Below are 19202 nucleotides of genomic sequence, written 5' to 3' on the forward strand. Positions count from 1 at the left end.
ACTGCTCCCGGCCACCGCAGCCTCAACCTGCTGGGCTCCGGTGATCCTTCCACCTCCGCCTTCCAAGTAGCTGGAACTACAGGTGCACGCTACCATGCCTGGCTGATTTTTTGACTTATTGTAGAGAAGAGATCTCGCTTGCCCAGGCGCGTCTCATACCCGCAGGCTCAGGCAATCCACTCACCTCAGCCTCCCAAGGCGCGGGATTACAGGCTGAGCCACGGAGCCTGGCTTCCCCTAGCATTTAAGTAAAAATTCAAACGTTAAGTAAAGGTAGAAGGATAGTACAGGGAATACTTTTACATCCTCCACTTATATCCAACAATTGTTAACATTTTGTTACAGTTGCGTTTCTCTCTCTCTGTATATGTGAGTGTGCATGTGTGTGTGAGAGTGAATTTTTTTCTTGGTCTTTTCAAAGTAAGTTACGCATATCATGGCATATTACCCTATCATACTTTAGCAAGTATCTCCTAAAGATAAGGAAGTTCTCTGACATAATCATATTATTATTATGTGTAAGAAAATGATAAAATACTTCATAATATCTAGTATTCGGTTCATATTTAAACCTCTCCAGTTGTGTCTTTTACAGCTGCTTTTTTGCTTTATCTTTCCATTCTCTGTCCCCAAACCAGAATTCAGTAAAGGTTCATGCACTAGTGTATTTGGTTTTTAAATTAGTAGTTTAATTTGGTACAAGTCTGTGTCATTAGTTCTTAACATTTACATTTACCAATAAATTCATTAAAGTTTTTACAAATCCTGCTCAAATTATGTTGACTTGTTTAGCATCTTTTCTGTGTAATTGCAGGCAAGTCATAAATACTTGCCATATTTTAAAGAAATTAACATTTTATATTGAAATCTTACGTTTTTTCATTTCCACAGATATACCAAATGTCTTGGTTGGCACTGCATTTAATGTTGATGATGGAAATGGGGGCTTTGTAGTTCATTGGTTAAACAACAAGGAATTTCATTTTACATCATCTACAGAAATATTTATGCATCAATTACGGAAACTTTCTGAAAAGCAGGTAGATCACGAAAGCGATGATGCAGATAGAGAAGATGAGGAACATTCACAGGAGGAAAGAGAGAGGGGTTTACATATGAAATTAGATCATGGTTAGTATCCTGTATTCGGATTGTTCTTTCTCTAAAGTTAACAGCTTTCTGTGCTGCCACTTTTAGTTTGAAATTTTTCCTTCTTGCTCTTTCCCTTTTCTATTCATTCCACAAGTATTTTCTGACCATAGTGTGAAATTGTAATAACTTTTAAGTGACTATTTGTTATACACAAAATGGTTTATATTTGCCAGTTTAAAATAATTTTTCATAAATTCCCATAGTGCCATGGACCAGGCATTGTGCCAGGTCCTACAAACATCATCTAACTTTATATGTTTTGTTATAACATGCTACTTTTAGTAACATATTACTTTAGAAGTAATATCCTTTTTTGGAAAACAAGTTTTGCTAGTGGTATTAATAATGATAATATAAATAAAGATTTACTTATCTAAAAGTAAGAAATATAGTATTTTCAATTCAGATACAAATTTTCATTTTTTTTCCTGACCATAAATCGGAAAAGGGATTTATAGTTTCTGAAGATAGTATGCCATTTATTTATAGTCTAGTATATAAATGAACTTTTGTAGTATTATTTAGTGTATGTACTGATAAATATGTTTTCTGGTTCAGATCTGTCCCTGGATAGAGAATCTGAAGCAGGTACAGGATCATCAGAACATGAAGATGCAGAAAGAGAAGGAAGTCCTAGGACTTATTCACGACCTAGCATGCCAATGCCACTGCCTACAGTTCTACTTGATCGGAAGATTGAAATGCTGCTAACTGAATGGAACAAGAATCCTGACATGCTTTTTACAATACATCCTATAGATGGTACCTTTTTAGTGTGGCATGTCAAGTATTTGGATGAATATAATCCTGGAATATTTAGACAAGTCCAGGTATATTTTATTGATGAAGCAATTATTACATTTCTTAAAAAGATAAAAAGAAATAGGTGTTATATAGAATTAGTGGGTTTTTAGAATTACTAAAAAAATGTTTTTGATAAGCAACTGAGAAAGGAACACTTGCTTCCAGAGAGGATCAGTGATCATAAATTTTGCAAGCCTGATTAATTTGAAGAAAATGAATTTGCCTTTGAAATGCAGTACTGAATATTTAAATATATATGTGTTGGTTTTTCTGGGAATTTATATTTTGAATAAACTTAAGAAACTACTCTAAAAATATGACTCAGGATGAGTACCCCCCCATCCCCAGTTTTATTAGTTAAATCAAGCTGCTTTTATCTGTTGTCTTTTTCAACTTTGTTGCTATTTAGATCTGTGACTGTGATCATTTTGATGCACAAGCAAGAAATTTGAATTTTTTTATCTTTAGTTATTCAGTCTTCTCTTAGTATATGAACAGGGATATGATATTACATAATATAAAAGAGGGATTAAATCATAAAGAATTTGAAAATTATTTTTTTTCTAGGAAGCTGAGATTTTTGATAGGTGATGAACTGAATCATATAATTGTGTTTTTCAGGTTTCTTTTTCTTCTCGGATTCCTGTTGCATTTCCCTCTGGTGATGCAAACTCTCTTAGTAAAAATATCATGATGTATGCCTGTATAAATGCTACAAAAGATTCTTACCATACTATGTTATACGAAGACATGTTGTCTGTAGAGAGTCCTCACAGATCACAGCCACAGTCTAGATCACACAGTACAAATATGAACATTTTAGCTCCCACAGTAATGATGATCTCTAAACACATAGATGGTTCTTTAAATCAATGGGCAGTCACTTTTGCTGATAAGTCTGCCTTTACCACTGTCCTAACTGTATCTCACAAATTTAGATATTGCGGTCATCGGTTTCACCTCAATGACCTGGCATGTCATTCAGTTTTACCACTTTTATTGACATCCTCTCATCATAATGCTCTGTTGACTCCTGAATCAGATTGTCAATGGGACTCAGACAATAAATTAAGTAGATTAATGGACCCTGTAAAACATATAAAAGGTTCCTTGAAACAACCTCTTAGAAATGCAGCAACCCGTACATTCCATGACCCAAATGCAATCTACAGTGAACTTATTCTATGGCGTGTAGACCCAATAGGACCCTTGTCATATACTGGAGGTGTATCAGAATTGGCTCGAATTAACTCTTTACATACCTCAGCGTTCTCTAATGTGGCTTGGCTTCCTACTCTTATTCCCAGTTATTGTCTGGGTAAGTGTTCATTTTACTTGTGAAATTAACAAAAGCTTTTAAATGATTGTTTATTATACCCAAAATGGTTTATATTTGTCAGTTTAAGATAATTTTTAATAAATACCTAGAATATAGGCATGAAATCTATTTTCAGAAGTTTGTTTTTAATTGTTTTCCTCTCATAACCTATTTTTTAAATTGAATTTTTGTTAATAATTTTATATCCATTTGTTGTCTGTTACATTATTATTCTAGACCATGATAATATCTAAAAAGAAAAGAGTGAATTTTTTTTCTTATATTTCAACCAGTAAGAAAAATAAGTTATACATTATAACACAGAGTCCTTATTTTTCATTCTCAGGTACTTACTGCAATTCAGCAAGTGCTTGCTTTGTTGCTTCTGATGGCAAAAATCTGAGACTTTATCAAGCTGTGGTAGATGCAAGGAAACTATTGGATGAACTTTCAGACCCAGAATCTTCAGTAAGTATTTACTAATCCTCATGGATATATCTAAATTATAAAAAATATTCTCTTTTTACTTTTCCTATGACTTTTATTTGTGAGTTGCTTTTTAGGGAGTGAGCATATGTTCTGGGCTTTATATGACATACTTATGACAAATTTATTTTTTCCTAACTTGTGTTTTAAGGTATGTGAATAAAAATTTAAGTCTGTATATCACATATCAATACATTTTACGTATAAAGAAATAAAAATTATTTTTCCTAAAATATTTATTTATTATATTTACTCTCTGATTTGGTTCTGCTAGTCTTACTTTGCTCATGAAAAATTTAAGGCATTGAGCCGGGCTCGGTGGCTCAGCCTGTAATCCCGCGCCTTTGGGAGGCTGAGGTGAGTGCATTGCCTGAGCCCATGGTTTCGAGACCCGCCTGGGCAACTTGACGAGACTTGATCTCTACAACAAATCAAAAATTAGCCGGGCGTGGTAGTGCTCACCTGTAGTTACAGCTAATTGGAAGGCTGAGGCGGAAGGATCACTGGAGCCCAGCAGGTCGAGGCTGCGGTGGCCGGGAGTGGCCACTGCACTCCAGTCTGGGTGACAGAGTGAGACTCCAACTCAAAAAAAAAAAAAAAAATATAAGGCATCTTTACCAAGCTGTAGGTTTAGGTTGGAAAATTAGAACTTTTCAAAAAACAATCATCTGGTTAGAATATGCTATCACTGGTGGCAGTATATCATTCTGGTAGATCTGTATTTGCACTGGAAATCATATATATTAGTTAACATCTAGATTTGAACAATGAAATTTTCATTTACCTGCAAAAACATATCTCTATAAAACTACTGTTACAATGAAAATGTTGCCGGGCTCGGTGGCTCAGCCTGTAATTCCGCGCCTTTGGGAGGCTGAGGTGAGTGGGTTGCCTGAGCCCGCGGGTTTGAGACGCGCCTGGGCAACTTGATGAGACCTCATCTCTACAATAAATAAAAAAATTAGCCGAGTGTGGTAGCGCACGCTTGTAGTTCCAGCTACTTGGAAGGCTGAGGGGGAAGTATCGCCGGAGCCCAGCAGGTTGAGGCTGCGGTGGCCAGGAACGGCCACTGCACTCCAGTCTAGGCGACAGAGTGAGACTCCTACTCAAACAAAAAATAAAAAAAAAGAAAAGAAAATGTTTCCAGTAGTGAAAACCAGAGACTATTTCTGAGCATCTACTATGTGCCCCTAGATGTGTAGGGGATACAGAGTTTAAGTTTCAGGGTCTACTTTTAAGGAGTTTTTAAATTAGTTGGAGAAGGAAATTATTAATAAAAAGTTAAATAATCGTTTAAGAAGAGGTGTCTTAAAACAACACAGATTTATTATCTTACAGTTCTGGAGGTTAAAATTGCTAGAATGAAAATGTTAGCAGGACTTTGTTTTCTCTAAAAGTTCTGGAGAATTTGTTTCCTTCCTTTTATTAGCTCCTGGAGGCCACCTATATTTCTTGGGTGGTCCATTCCCCCATTGTTAAAACTAATAGCTTAGCATTTTAAAATCTTTTTAAAATCTCCCTAACCTCTGCTTTTTTTGGTCACATCTCTTTCTCTGAATCTGACCCTGCTCCCTCCTTATAACGACCCTTGTGATTACATTAGGCCCACGAAAATAATCCAAGGTAATCTCCCCATCTCAAGATCTTAATATAGTCACACCTATGAAGCCCCTTTTGTCATGTAAGATAACATTTAACAGGTTTTAGGTATTAGGATGTAGACATCTTTTGGGTGGCTATTAGTCTGATTACCACAGCCTACTAATTTTACATGTGAAATGGAGATATGAAAAATGAACAGAAGTATTTTTAGATTCTGAATTTTTAAGTGGAGAAAAGTTATACGGCTATTACTGGTTTACAAAGGCAGTTATGTTTTGCTTAGTACAGTCTTATCCAAATTTAGAAGTGTACTTGGAATTTTTTTAAAAAACAATTCTAGTCACAATGTCATTCTGCAAAAGAGATTTCAGTAAGTTGAAGATATTTAAAAATTATTTAAGATTGCCACTTGGTCAAGGTAAATTGCCAAATAAGGCACTTCTCTATATTGAAAACAAGATAAAGTAGATTTTGAAAATATTGTTGATGGCCAGGCTCGGTGGGCCCAGGCGAGTGGATTGCCTGTACAGGCGGGGTCTAGACCAGCCCAGGCAACTTGGTGAGACCTCATCTCTACAATAAATCAAAAATTAGCTGGCCATGGTAGCGCACACCTATAGTTCTGGCTACTTGGAAGGCTGAGGCAGAAGGATCACTGGAGCCCAGCAGGTCAACGCTGGGGTGGCTGTGAGCATGCCACTGTACTCCAGCCTGGGCAACAGAGTGAGACTCCAATGCAATTAAAAAAAAAAGTAGAAAATATTATTCATGAGTTTGCTCCCATTAAAACCAGGAAAGTAAAATTATAGGTAATCTTATTTCTTGTATAAATAAATTTAAGCTTAAAATAATGGGAGTTTTAATACGCCTACTTTCTATTTTTAAATATTTTTCAGCTACTTTAATTTTCTGGATAAAGTGAATCATTTAAAAATGCAAAAACACATGTCTGTGCAATTTCCTTTTGTCTCAGGTTCCATTGTGACTTATCAAGACACTATTGGGTCCTCTATTTAAATTTTCAATTTTTTTGTTCATTTTGGATTTTTTGCATTAATTTTGAGTTTTCAAAAATATTGCATTAAATATTATTTATCTTAATTATTGGGTTATTTGGAACCCCTTTACATTTTGCTCCCGGAGTTAGTGCTTCACTCACTTCACTCTAATTCCAGTATTATCTTCCACTGTAAAATGAGTTCCTTGGTTGAAGGGGAAGTTGAGTGGGATTCTGTAGTGCTGAATAAATCATTCTGTAAGTCTGTTAGTTACAGTGCCAGCAGAGATGTGAGCAGGGAAGGCAGATCCTTAGCTGGAATACATAGCCGTTCCTGTGAGGGATCACAACCTTGACTGCATATTGACGTACTGAGGGATTTATAAAACTGATAGTGGGATTGAATCCCAGACTGGTAAGTCAGTCTCTGTGGGTGGAGCCTATCTCTCCAGGTAATTCAGTGTGCAGCCAAGGTTGAGAACCACTGATCTACAGAAGTACTTTTTTTTTTTTTTGAGTTGGAGTTTCACTCTGTTACCCAGACTGGAGTGTAGCGGCCGCTCCCGGCCACTGCAGCCTCGACCTCCTGGGCTCCGGCGATCCTTCCACCTCAGCCTTCCAAGTAGCTGGAACTACAGGCGCGTGCTACCACACCCGGGTAATTTTTGATTTACTGTAGAGATGGGGTCTCGCCAAGTTGCCCAGGCGGGTCTCGAACCCGCGGGCCAGAAGTACATCTTGACTTTAGTATGCACATAAATCATCTGGAAATCTTGTTAAAATACAAATGTCTTAGTTTCAGGGAATTTATAAAAAATACTTCATGTTGTTGCTGGTCTAATGATTATATTTTGAGTAACAAAGCCTTATTCTGTGCTAGAGAAATTCCAGTGTTTTAGCCTCACCAACTATAGGCCCAGCGGAGTTCAGATTTCAATTAATAAACACAGCAGACTGTTACTGCTTTTAGATGTCTGAGCTAACACTTTAAATCCTGAATCTTGTGTGAATACACTCATATCAATGAATTCAGCCCTATCCAATCACTATTTTGCCCCTCTTGATCTAATAACCCTAGAATTTTTTCCCATACATACACACTATCTGGAATCTTAGTGATACAAATTGGAAAGTTCCTTCGACTCCAGCGTATATGTTGTTTCCTTCCTGATCTTGTACTTATATCTTTAGGCTAAGCTGGGATCTAACCCCTCTTCTGGGTGGAGGCAGTAAAAGGTAGTGGAGGTAGGTGCTGAGGAGAATGGGTACCACTTTCTGAGGCAGCTACTTTGGAGGAAGTTACTGAAAGGTTTTTATGAAAGAGAAGACTGGTTGGAAGGTGGGTGAGGGGGGATTCTATTCAACTATTGTCCTTCCCTTCAGTCTGGAAGGGTTGTACAAGTATTTTTTTTTTTTTTTTTTTTGAGTTGGAATCTTACTCCATCAGCCAGGGTCAAGTGCAGTGGCATGCCCACAGCCACCCCAACGTTGACCTTCCGCGTCAGCCTTCCAAGTAGCTGAAACTACAGGTGCTTGCTACTGTGCCTGGCTAATTTTTTTATTTGATTTATTGTAGAGATGAGGTCCCACCATGTTGCCCAGGCTGGTCTCGAACCCGTGGGCTCAGGAAGTTCTCTCGCCTCAAACTCCCAAAGTACTGGGATTACAGGCTTGAGCCACCACCCGGCTGAAATATGTCTTTGAATGTATTAAGTCCCATTGCCAATCATCGACTATTTAGATGGGGTCTTTAATGTCCAAGATGCTGTATCATATTGACACTAAATTTATTAGTTGTTGGTCATTAACATTCTGTGTTTTTATTTACAGAAACTTATTGGAGAAGTGTTTAATATTGTGAGCCAACAGTCTACTGCTCGACCTGGCTGCATTATTGAACTTGATGCAATAACCAACCAAGTAAAAACATTCTTGTGAATTGGTGATATTAAAATACCTTATTCCAGAGTGCTTTATATGTATATGATATTTTTTCATTCTCAGAACAATACTCGTTTGATACTAAAATAGTCAACTTCTGTTGATTACCATAGTGAAAATCCAGTGATTTAGGAATTATACTTTTCCAGTTGAACTATATCTGTAGCTTTATTTCCTGTTCAAAGAAAATTTGATTCAGTTAGGGACACCATAACCCTTATCTAGAAATGTAGAGGGAAAATAGAGTGCAGCTGAATAGAGTCTTGTGTTGTGGTTTTTCTTTTTATGCTACTACTCATTTCAGCTCAATCGGGGGTGACCTCAGCTTCAGAATGTTTTCTTTTTTATGAGATCCCTAAAACTGCAAATGAAAGTTGGATCAAAGTATATATTTACGTTTTAATCACAGGTCCTTTGTGTAGTCAGTATTCCTTCTAACTACTACTTAGGAAAGAAGGAGAATCCCTACAGGGAGTCTGTAAAATCCATGTTAGCCCTCAGGATATTGGTTTTTTTAGGAATATGTTTATGGTTTAAAGTAGGAGTGTCCAACCTTTTAGCTTCCCTGGGCTGCAACAAGTAAAGCGGAGTTGTCTTGGACCACACATAAATTATATAATGTAGTTAGCATATATACATAGTAAGACTTCTTTTTTTTTTTTTGAGTTGAAGTCTCACTCTGTCACCCAGACTGGAGTGCAGTGGCATGTTCCCAGCCACTGCAGCCTCAACTTGCTGGGCTCTGGTGATCCTTCTACTCAGCTCTCCAAGTAGCTGGAACTATAGGCGCGCACTACCACGCCCAGCTAATTTTTTGATTTATTGTAGAGATGAGGTCTGGCCAAAGTTGCCCAGGCGGGTCCTGAACCCATGGACTCAGGCAATCCACTCACCTCGGCCTCCCAAAGCGTGGGATTACAGGCTGAGCCACCGAGCCCAGCAAGACTTCTTTTAAAATATTTTTTATTAAAAAGTTTAGAAAAATGAGAACAATATAAAATTGCTGGGAAATTTGGCCTTGTTTTTGTAAAACTAGTCTATCACTATCTGGTTCAATGAAAGTGGTCATAATTCTTAGTGAGTTCTCAACGTGCTTGTCAGAAATGTTTGTTTGAATTTTGCTCTTTGTGTGCTAATTGAAAACAGCTACTCCTAAATGTTTGTGCTGCCCAAAAGTAATGTCATGAATAAAGCATGATTGTGAACTTCAAAAATGGAACTACACATGGGGTCATGAAGAAAATAAACACTAAAAAACACATGATGTTAAAAGATTTTGTGGGGCCACGTTACTAGCTGTCCTAGACCACATGCGACTGTGGACCGCAGATTGGACATGCCTGCTCCAAATGATAGAAGTATCACTTATTCCAAATACAGCAAAAGATTAGTTTGGTGAGGAAGTTACCAATTTTTTTTTTTTTTTGAGTTGGAGTCTCATTCTGTTGCCCAGATCCTTCCACCTCAGCCTTCCAAGTAGCTGGAATTATAGGTGTGTGCTAATTTTTTTAGCCACGCTAATTTTTTTATTTATTGTAGAGATGAGATCTCGCCAAGTTGCCCAAGCTGTGTTACCAATATTTTTAAACAAGGAAATGAAGAAAGAGCCTACTATATTTAAAAACAAGTATAGAGTTATGTCATATTTTTTCAAAATCCCTTGCACATTCTATTGGGGAAAATGTAATCATTTCCACTAATGTGGAGAAATTACCACTTCAGCTCTTGGTAACAGAACTGGGGCTGCCAGACTCAAATTACCAATGCCTCCTAGGAAGTCCTTAATGTTTTAATCCCCAAGTACTGTACCTTTCTTCAAATATAACCTTTTTTTACTCCATAGAGATTTGGAAGAAGAGTAGGTTGTCTTCTTTCCCATAGACATCTTTTTTTTTTTTGAGTCAGAGTCTTGCTCTGTGCCCAGGCTAGAGTGAAGCAGAATGCTCATGGCCACCGCAGCCTCGACCTGCTGGGCTCAGGTGATCCTTCTGCCTCAGCCTTCCAAGCAGCTGGAACTACAGGCATGTGCCACCACACCTGGCTAATTTTTTTATTTATTGTAGAGACGAGGTCTCACCAAGTTTTCCAGGCTGGTCTTGAACCCCTGGGCTCAGGCAATCCTCTCGCCACTGCCTCCTGAATAACTGGTATTATAGTCGTGAACCACCGTGCCCGGCCAACACCTTAATTTTAATGGACTCGATGATAAATTCATCTCCCACTGTAGCCCCTCCTGCACTCTTTATCATGGGATATTAATACAGTCCACTCTCAGCTAGCAATCTTTTTATTTTATACCTCCTGAAGATTTTTTTCCCTTCTGCTTGTGACTATCTTTAACACAAAGGCTGGTAAACTTTAAGCACTGATAAATGACTTAGGCTTATATACAACAGTGTTTAAAACTCATTCTAGGTTTCTTCCCAGTGTGTTGTATGATTTCTGTATACAGAGAGGCACAACCCTTCCCTTTTCTTTCTTTTATTCTTTTTCTTTTGGGGAGGTGACCTCCTATATAGTAAATGTGAAGATATTTTTTATGTTTCTACCTGGAGAGACATAAAAATACCCTGTAACTTTCATAAAAATTCCATGGCTCTACCTAATTTTATAGTCCTTTAATTTCCTTCTATTATGTAAAGAGGCTGATTTTTCATTACTCTCTAGGATTATAGACTGTTCATTCGGTGTCAAGATAACCATAGCTACCTCAATTTCTTGAAATCTCTGGGCAGTCATTTTTTATCTTGACACATTTCCATAATAAGCTTGTTTGGATCTAGCTTTTCCTTGAATTTCAGTTCACCTTTAGAGTTCTAAGTAGCAGTTTGTGATAGTCTTTTTTTCTGTGTGATCCAAAAACATGATCTTGCAGGAAGCAGTTGACAGTGACGTTTAATCCATTCACAGAGAGGTCCTAGTTATTTATTGTAAGTTTAGTTCTCTAGAGATGTGTCATATCGCTGGCTGTTATAGGCTCCCTCATAATTCTCTCTAGACAGCTATTGATGTATTCTGAGGACCTTTTTGCATTTGTTTTGTTTTTGATTCTCCAGTGAGTTTGAAATAACTAATAGTTCTATACAGGCACGCACTACCACGCCCAGCTAATTTTTTGATTTATTGTGGAGATGAGGTCTGGCCAAGTTGCCCAGGCAGGTCTCGAACCCATGGACTCAGGCAATCCACTCACCTTGGCCTCCCAGAGTGTGGGATTACAGGCTGAGCCACCGAGCCCAGCAAGACTTCTTTTAAAATGTTTTTTATTAAAAAGTTTAGAAAAATGAGAACAATATAAAACTGCTGGGAAATTTGGCCTTGTTTTTGTAAAACTAGTCTATCAATGTCTGGTTCGATGAAAGTGGTCATAATTCTTAGTGAGTTCTCAACGTGCTTGTCAGAAATGTTTGTTTGAATTTTGCTCTTTGTGTGCTTCATAATTGAAAACAGCTGCTCCTAAATGTTTCCGGCTCAGAGTGGTGAAGATCACTTTAATTGCTTTTTTTGGTTTTGTTTTGAGAGGCAAACCTGTTGATTTGTTTCTACAAGAGCTCTTTGGTTGTGACATCTTTGAGAGTCATTTTTCTTGATTTTTGTTTTTGTTTTTTCCTATCTAATTACTCAGTAGATAAAGAATAGAAATTCCAGCCCAGGCTGTTTGGCGAGACCTCGTCTCTACAATAAAATTTTAAAAATTAGCTGAGCGTGGTAGCGTGCACCTGTGGTTTCAGCTACTTGGAAGGCTGAGGTGGAAGGCTCGCTGGAACCCAGCAGGTTGATGCTGGGGTGGCCATGAGTATGCCACTGCACGCCAGCCTAGGCAACAGACTGAGACTCCAACTCAAAGAAAAAAAAAGAAATTGTTGGAGCAACTTAATTTCTTCTGCTGTAGTGTTGGGGAGGTGGTAGATGGGAGATAGGGAACTTCAAAGATAAAAACTCTTCTTTTTTTCCATACTTGCAGTGTGGCTCAAATACACAGTTGCTTCATGTGTTTCAAGAAGACTTCATTATAGGGTATAAACCACATAAGGAAGATTTGGAGAAAAAGGAAACAGAAGTATTTTTTCAGCCATCACAAGGTACTTTAAAAAAATAGTTTGAATTTGTTTACTTTAATTCTAAAAAGAGATCTCTAAGCTTTCATTGAGTATAGGTATGCAAAAGTCATCACTTTCATAATTTTTTATATATATATCAATTAGTTCTGACAAAATTGTATGTTTTTAGGTGAAGAAGACATGGGTGAAAACTACATTTTGAAAGACAGTTCACTGGTGACATAGACTTTTGCCAAGAGATGGTATTTATGAATGCTAGTGTGTTTTTAAAAGTGATTTTAATTATTCAACTCTACAATTAAATGATTTTGATTGGTAGTCAGTTCCATGTGTAATCTTAAGGAAACCAGTTTATTTTAGTGTGTGTTTTAAGAAGTTCCCAGTAAATTGCTACAGACCAACAATCAATATAGGATATAAGACATCATGATGTGTGGTATACTAGAAACCTCGTGAACACAGTTAGTTTCACAGTTTTTCCCTTTGAAATGTATTATTTCTTTTTCCATTTTATGAAAGAAAGTAGTTTCCATAATCCCTTTCAAAAACAAATGATGTGATGTTTAGTTAAACTTTATTTTTTTTATTTTTTATTTTTTTTGAGTTGGAGTCTCACTCTGTCGCCCAGACTGGAGTGCAGTGGCCGCTCCCGGCCACCTCAGCCTCGACCTGTTGGGCTCCGGCGATCCTTCCACCTCAGCCTTCCAAGTAGCCGAAATTACAGGGATGCGTTACCACGCCCAGCTGATTTTTTTTTTTTTTTTTTTTTTACTGTAGAGATGAGGTCTTGCTGCCCAGGCGGGTATTGAACCCGCAGGCTCAGGCAATCCACTCACCTCAGCCTCCCAAAGGCGCGGGATTACAGGCTGAGCCACCGAACCCGGCTTAGTCAAACTTTATAATTGAGCTTAAAATATTCTCTTTAGAAGTTATAACTTTTATTTTTAAATTGACAGACAAAATTGCATATATAATTTTATAATTATAAAACCATCATGTTCTGTTTAAATGAAAAGACATGTCCTACTTTAAGAATTAAGTTTCTACATTAAATGCTTTTTTTAGTTTACAAGGGATTTACAGATGTTTCATCTCATTTAATTATAGATTGTGAGTATCTAGATGGACATATTTAATTTTTTAAATATAATTTTTATCATAGAATTATGTGTAGGCATCTAAGGAAACTAATTCTACTGAATTGGTAGATAATTTCCTTTGCTTTAGTGGAAAATCAGAATGAGGTCCCATCTTCTATGACACTTAACTCAAATATCATTTCACTCCTTATACTAGTAATTTTTTTCTTTTTTCTTTTTTTTTTTTTGAGTTGGAGTCTCACTCTGTCGCCCAGACTGGAGTGCAGTGGCCGTTCCCGGCCACCGCAGCCTCGACCTGCTGGGCTCCGTCAATCCTTCGCCTCAGCCTTCCGAGTAGCTGGAATTACAGGCATGCATTACCATGCCTGGCTGATTTTTTGATTTATTGTAGAGATGAGGTCTCGCCAAGTTGCCCAGGCGGGTCTCGAAACCACGGGCTCAGGCAATCTACTCACCTCAGCCTCCCAAAGCATGGGATTACAGGCTGAGCCAGGCTAATTTTTTTCTTTTATGTATCTTTCTTCATCAGAATTTTTTTTACTTATGTTATTCATTTATCATGTTCAGTTTTACTTCAAAATCAGTAGAACATAATAGTACTGCTTTATTTTCTTTAGTATTTTACTTTTATCTGGGTTAAGCTATTTAATATGCTTTCCAGCAAACCTAGCTACCAAGTATGCTATTTCTAACAGGAAATATGTGTCAAACTACTAGAAAACAATACTAGTATAAAGTTGGTATTTTCCTTTATAATTTGTAAATTAACAGACTTGCATTTAAATTTATTTTAAAATTATCTCTTTTGATACTTCTTTTTGATGTTTGTTGTAGTTTTTCAAAAAGAGCTTTATTGAGATTTAATTCACATACACATAATTCATTCATTTAAAGTATGCAATTCAAGCAATTAAATAGTTTTATGTCCATAGAGTTGTGTTACCATCAGTACAGTCTTAATTTAAATACATTTTGTCAACCCAAAAAAGAAATGTCATGCCCATCGGCAGTCACTCCAAGTTCCCATTACATCCAAGCCTTAGTCAACAACAAACCTACTTTTGGTCTTATGTTAGTCAGGGTTCTTCAGAGAAACAGAACCAATAAGATATGTGTAGATATGCCTATATATGAGGAAATTTATTCTGGAAATCATGAAGTCCCACAATATGCCACTTGCAAGCTGGAGAACCAGGAAAATCGATGGTGTAATTGAGTCTCAGTCTGTCCAAAGGCTTAAGAACCAAACCAGGGTAGCTGATGATGTAACTCCTAGTCTGAGGTTAAAAGCTGGAGAATCTGAGGGGTTGCTCATCTAAGTCCTGTATTCCAAAGGCCTGAGAACCAGTTGTTCCAGTGTTCAAGGGCAGGAGAAGTTGGATGTTTCAGCATAAAAAGAGAGTGAATTCACCTTTCCTCTTCCTTTTTGTTGTATTGGGCCCTCTGTGAATAGTATAATACCTTTTGATTTATTTATGCTACTGCTAAATCAGGTCAAAAGATTTTCTGACTACTTTCTCAATTTTCCTTTAGTTTTTGTGTGAAGCTTCTCTGTTATATTCTTCCTGATTTTATAGCTGTTTTCTTTTTTCTATTTTTACTGTTTATTTAGAGCAGTTTCCTTTTTTTAATTTTAAAATTGTGGGATACAACTCAGAGTGAGGTATGCAAATGTTCATTATGCAGGTACCCTTGTTGATGAGGTGTGCCTTCCCCTCCCCTGGCAGTTTCCCACTACTGGCAATCCCACCCCTCCCTCCCCTGGCAGTTTCCACACTGCCAATCCCTTTCTTACGGTGGTATGATAATTGTTCCAGGCCTCCTTATAAGTAAGAACATATGGTACTCTGTTCTTTGCTTCTGTGATAGATCACTGAGTATGATAGACTCTAAATCCAAGTTGCTGCAAAGTCCATGTTTGTCCTCCTTTAAGGCTGCATAATATTCCGCTGTATATATGTACCACATTTTTTTAAAAAAATCCAGTCCAGTTTTGATGGGCAGCATGGTTGGTTCCATGTTTTTGCTATTGTGAATAGTGCTGCAATAAATATGCGTGTGCAGGTATCTTTTTTGTAGAATGATTTGAGTTCCTCTGGGTATATTCCTAATAGGGGGATTGCTGATTCATATGGAGGGTCACTTTATAGTTCTTTCAGACATCACCATACTGTTTTCCAAAGAGGTTGTACTAGTTCATTAGCAGTGTAGAAGTGTTCCTTTTTCTCCACATCCTCGCCAGCGTCTGTTGTTGTTTGTTTTATTAATGATGGCCATTCTTTTTGGAGTTAGGTGGTATCTCAATGTGGTTTTGATTTGCATTTCTCTGATGATTAGTGAGGTTGAGCACATGTTCATGTGTCTCTTGGCTGCCCGTATCTCTTCTTTTGAGAAGTGTCTATTCATGTCTTTTGCCCGCTTTTCATGAGGCTATTTGTTTTTTTCCTTTCAGCATGTTTGAGTTTGTTGTAAATCCTGGATGTTAGACCTTTGTCAGATATACAGTTGACAAATATTTTTTCCCATTCTGTAGCCTGTCTCCTCACTTTCTTGTTGGTTTCTTTTGCTTTGCAGAAGCTTGTCAATTTGATGAGGTCCCACTTGTCTGTCTTATCTCTAATGGCATGGGCATTTGGGGTTTTGATCAGGAATTGGTTGCCAGTTCCAATTTCCATAAAGGTGGCTCCTGCATTTTCTTAGGTTCTTATAGTTGGAGGTTTTACATTTAGGTCTTTGATCCATTTAGAGTTGATTTTTGTGTATGGTGATAGGTAGGGATCTTGCTTTACTCTTCTGCATGTGGTCAGCCAGTTTTCCCAGTATCATTTACTGAATAGGTTCTCCTCTCCCCAGTCATTGGAGGTGAAGGCTTTGTCGAAGATGAGTTGGCTAAGAAATTGAGGTTTTGCTTCTGGAATCTCCATCCTGTTCCATTGGTTGTTCTTGTACCAATACTAGGCTGTTTTGATTATTGTAGCCTTATAGTAAAGTTTAAGGATTATTTTGGCTATTCATGGTAAGTTTCTATATGAATGTCTATATTGTCATTTCCAGGTCTGAGAAGAATGATGTTGATAATTTAATGGGTATTGCATTGAATCTGTAGATTGCCTTTGGTAGGATGGATATCTTAACAATGCTGATTCTTCCTATCCATGGTCATGGAATATTTTTCCATTTGTTTGTGTCTTCTTGGATTTATTTGAACAGTGTTTTATAGTTTTCATTGTAAAGTTCTTTACTTCTCTAGTTAGAAAGATGCCGAGGTATTTCATTTTTTTGGTGACTATTGTGAATGGGATTGTGCTTTTTATTTGGTTCTCTGCCTGCTTGTTGTTGGTGTATAAGAATGCGACTGTCTTTTGCACATTTATTTGGTACCCTAAGACTTTGCCAAAATCCTTTATCAGTGCAAGCAGGTTTTTTACAGATTCTCTTGGATTTTCGATGTATAAGATCATATAAGCAAAGAGGGATAAGTTGACTTCTTTTCCTATTTGGATACCCCTGATTTCCTTCTCTTGTCTAATTGCTCTAATTAGGACTTCCAATACAATGTTGAACAAGAGGGGTGAGAGTGGGCAGCCTTGTCTTCCAGTTTTCGGGAGAAATGTTTCCAGTTTTTGTCCATTTAGCAATATGCTGACTGGGTTTATCGTAGATGGCGCTTACTATTTTGAGGTATGTTCCTTTTATGCATAGGTGTTCAAGGGTTTTTATCAAGAAGGGTGTTGGATTTTATCAAAAGCCTTTTCTGCATCTAATGATGTAATCATGTGGTTCTCGGTTTTACTTGTGTTGATGTATTTAATTGAATTTATGGCTGTTTTTTTTTTTAAATTTTAATTTAATTGTATTTGTGGCTGTTGAACCAGCCCTGCATCCTAGGAATGAAGCCTACTTGGTCATGGTGGATGATTTTTGAGATGTGTTGTTGGAGCCTGTTTGCTAGAATCTTATTGAGATTTTTTGCATCTGTGTTCATCAAGGATATTGGCCTGTAGTTTTCTTTCTTTGTTGGATCTTTTCCTGATTTGAGTATCAATGTGATGTTTACTTCTTAAAATTATTTAGGGAGAGTTCTGTCTTTCTCTGTTGCCAAGAATACTTAAAAAAAATTATTTTCATACAGGAAAAGCAGGATAAATGTTTATTTTATTCTTTCCTTTAAATAGCCAGTTTTCTAGATAAGGAGTGAGTTTCCCAGTTGCTCCAGTGGACTTCTGGTGAGGCTGTCTTGCACTTTTGTGTGATTGCCCCCACCCCTTTTCTTCTTTTCCTTCTCTCCTTCTTCCATTCCTGCCTTCTGTTTCTTTTCCTTCCTTTTCTTTCTTTTTTATGTGTCCTCTTTTGTTATTTTTTGTGAATCATGGTTTTTTATGTAGTAAATGTGTTTTAATAAATTGTGTTCTGTTTTATTCTTTGATATTCAAATGGTCCCGTCTTTGACCAGTAAATATCCTTTCATGTTAGCTTTTTTGTACTTTTGGCATAGCCCCATTAGTCTTTGCTAGCTACTTAACCTTTGTCATAAAAATTGTGTAAAACTCCTCCTAACAGCAAATATCTTCTCTTTCCTCTCAACTCCCATGCACATCTCTCAACTCCCATGCGTATCAAGAAGTGTTAACTTTTAAAAAGTGTTTTTTTAACCCTATAAAAACATTTTAATTTAAATATCCTCCTCCTTTGAATAATAGGATATCGGCCACCACCATTTTCAGAAAAGTTCTTTCTAGTAGTAATTGAAAAGGACAGCAACAATTACTCTATTCTTCATATGTGGCACCTTCATCTTAAATCTGTACAAGCATGTTTAGGTAAGTAATTATATCACAATTTTATACAGAGATGAAGTGAAATAAATTCATTTATGCATTAGGTTGGTTAATTCTTTAAAATGAAGTACCAGTAAACTATATATTGAGGTACTGAATTGAAATATGTCTCTGCTAAGCTTTTAATTACAAGGTCATAAATTGTTAATGAAACTGGCTAATTCTAAAAGCAAGCTAGTCTATAGACACATTAGACATATTACAAACAATAAAAGCTTGGATTTATTTTTTCTATGACTATTAAATGCATATTATGACTGTTCTAGATGCTGTATCAATTCTGTTCATAGGACTAGCGTTGTACTTTTTTGTTGATTAATATACATTGCCATCCAATACAGTAAATCAGCTTTAGCATCATTGAGAGAAGCAGATTTGTTTTTTTGTAAAATATAATTGAGTGTCTGAAGCTTATAAGCAGAACTGTTTTTGTAGGACAGTAAGAAATGTAGAAGTGATACAAAAATGATTTCATCCATGGTTTTGCTGTACATATTTAATTAATCTCTTGATAATTTAGGAAATCTGTTGTATGATGCAAAGAAATCAATTGTCTTTTTAAAAAAAAACTTTTACTTTTGAGAGATAATTGTTAAAATGAAGAACTGCACGCCTAGCCACATCAAACTGAACCTACTTTAAACTAGTTAACTCAAAATATTTAAGTTGTGAAAAGACTTTATTTCTGGTTATTATATAATCTAACAAAATTTATACACCTTTTTTTTTTTTTTTTGAGTTGCAGTCTCACTCTGCCACCCAGGCTGGAGTGCAGTGATACGTACACTCATGGGCACCCCAGCATCCACCTACTGGGCTCAGGCAATCCTTCCACCTCAGTCTTCTAAGTAGCAGGAGCTATAGGCATGCGCTACCACACCCACCTACTTTTTTGATTTATTG

The 19202-nt window shown here is 36.9% G+C and overlaps 1 protein-coding gene across 4 annotated transcripts in view; it reads left to right on the forward strand.

The window, feature by feature from the left end:
* Positions 1–19202, forward strand: part of DMXL2 (Dmx like 2) — a 182004-nt gene that overhangs the window by 86528 nt on the left and 76274 nt on the right. For all 4 annotated transcript variants that reach the window (XM_021711942.1, XM_021711944.1, XM_021711943.1 and 1 more), the window contains exons 10-16: positions 892–1131; positions 1711–1982; positions 2578–3274; positions 3621–3742; positions 8190–8279; positions 12265–12382; positions 18162–18281. In XM_021711942.1, the coding sequence (XP_021567617.1) occupies positions 892–1131; positions 1711–1982; positions 2578–3274; positions 3621–3742; positions 8190–8279; positions 12265–12382; positions 18162–18281 (1659 nt within the window). The remainder of the gene's footprint in view (positions 1–891; positions 1132–1710; positions 1983–2577; positions 3275–3620; positions 3743–8189; positions 8280–12264; positions 12383–18161; positions 18282–19202) is intronic.

The sequence above is a fragment of the Carlito syrichta genome, unplaced genomic scaffold (genome assembly GCF_000164805.1).
Source record: "Carlito syrichta isolate Samal-C Ts95f unplaced genomic scaffold, Tarsius_syrichta-2.0.1 Scaffold302945, whole genome shotgun sequence".
NCBI lineage: Eukaryota > Metazoa > Chordata > Mammalia > Primates > Tarsiidae > Carlito > Carlito syrichta.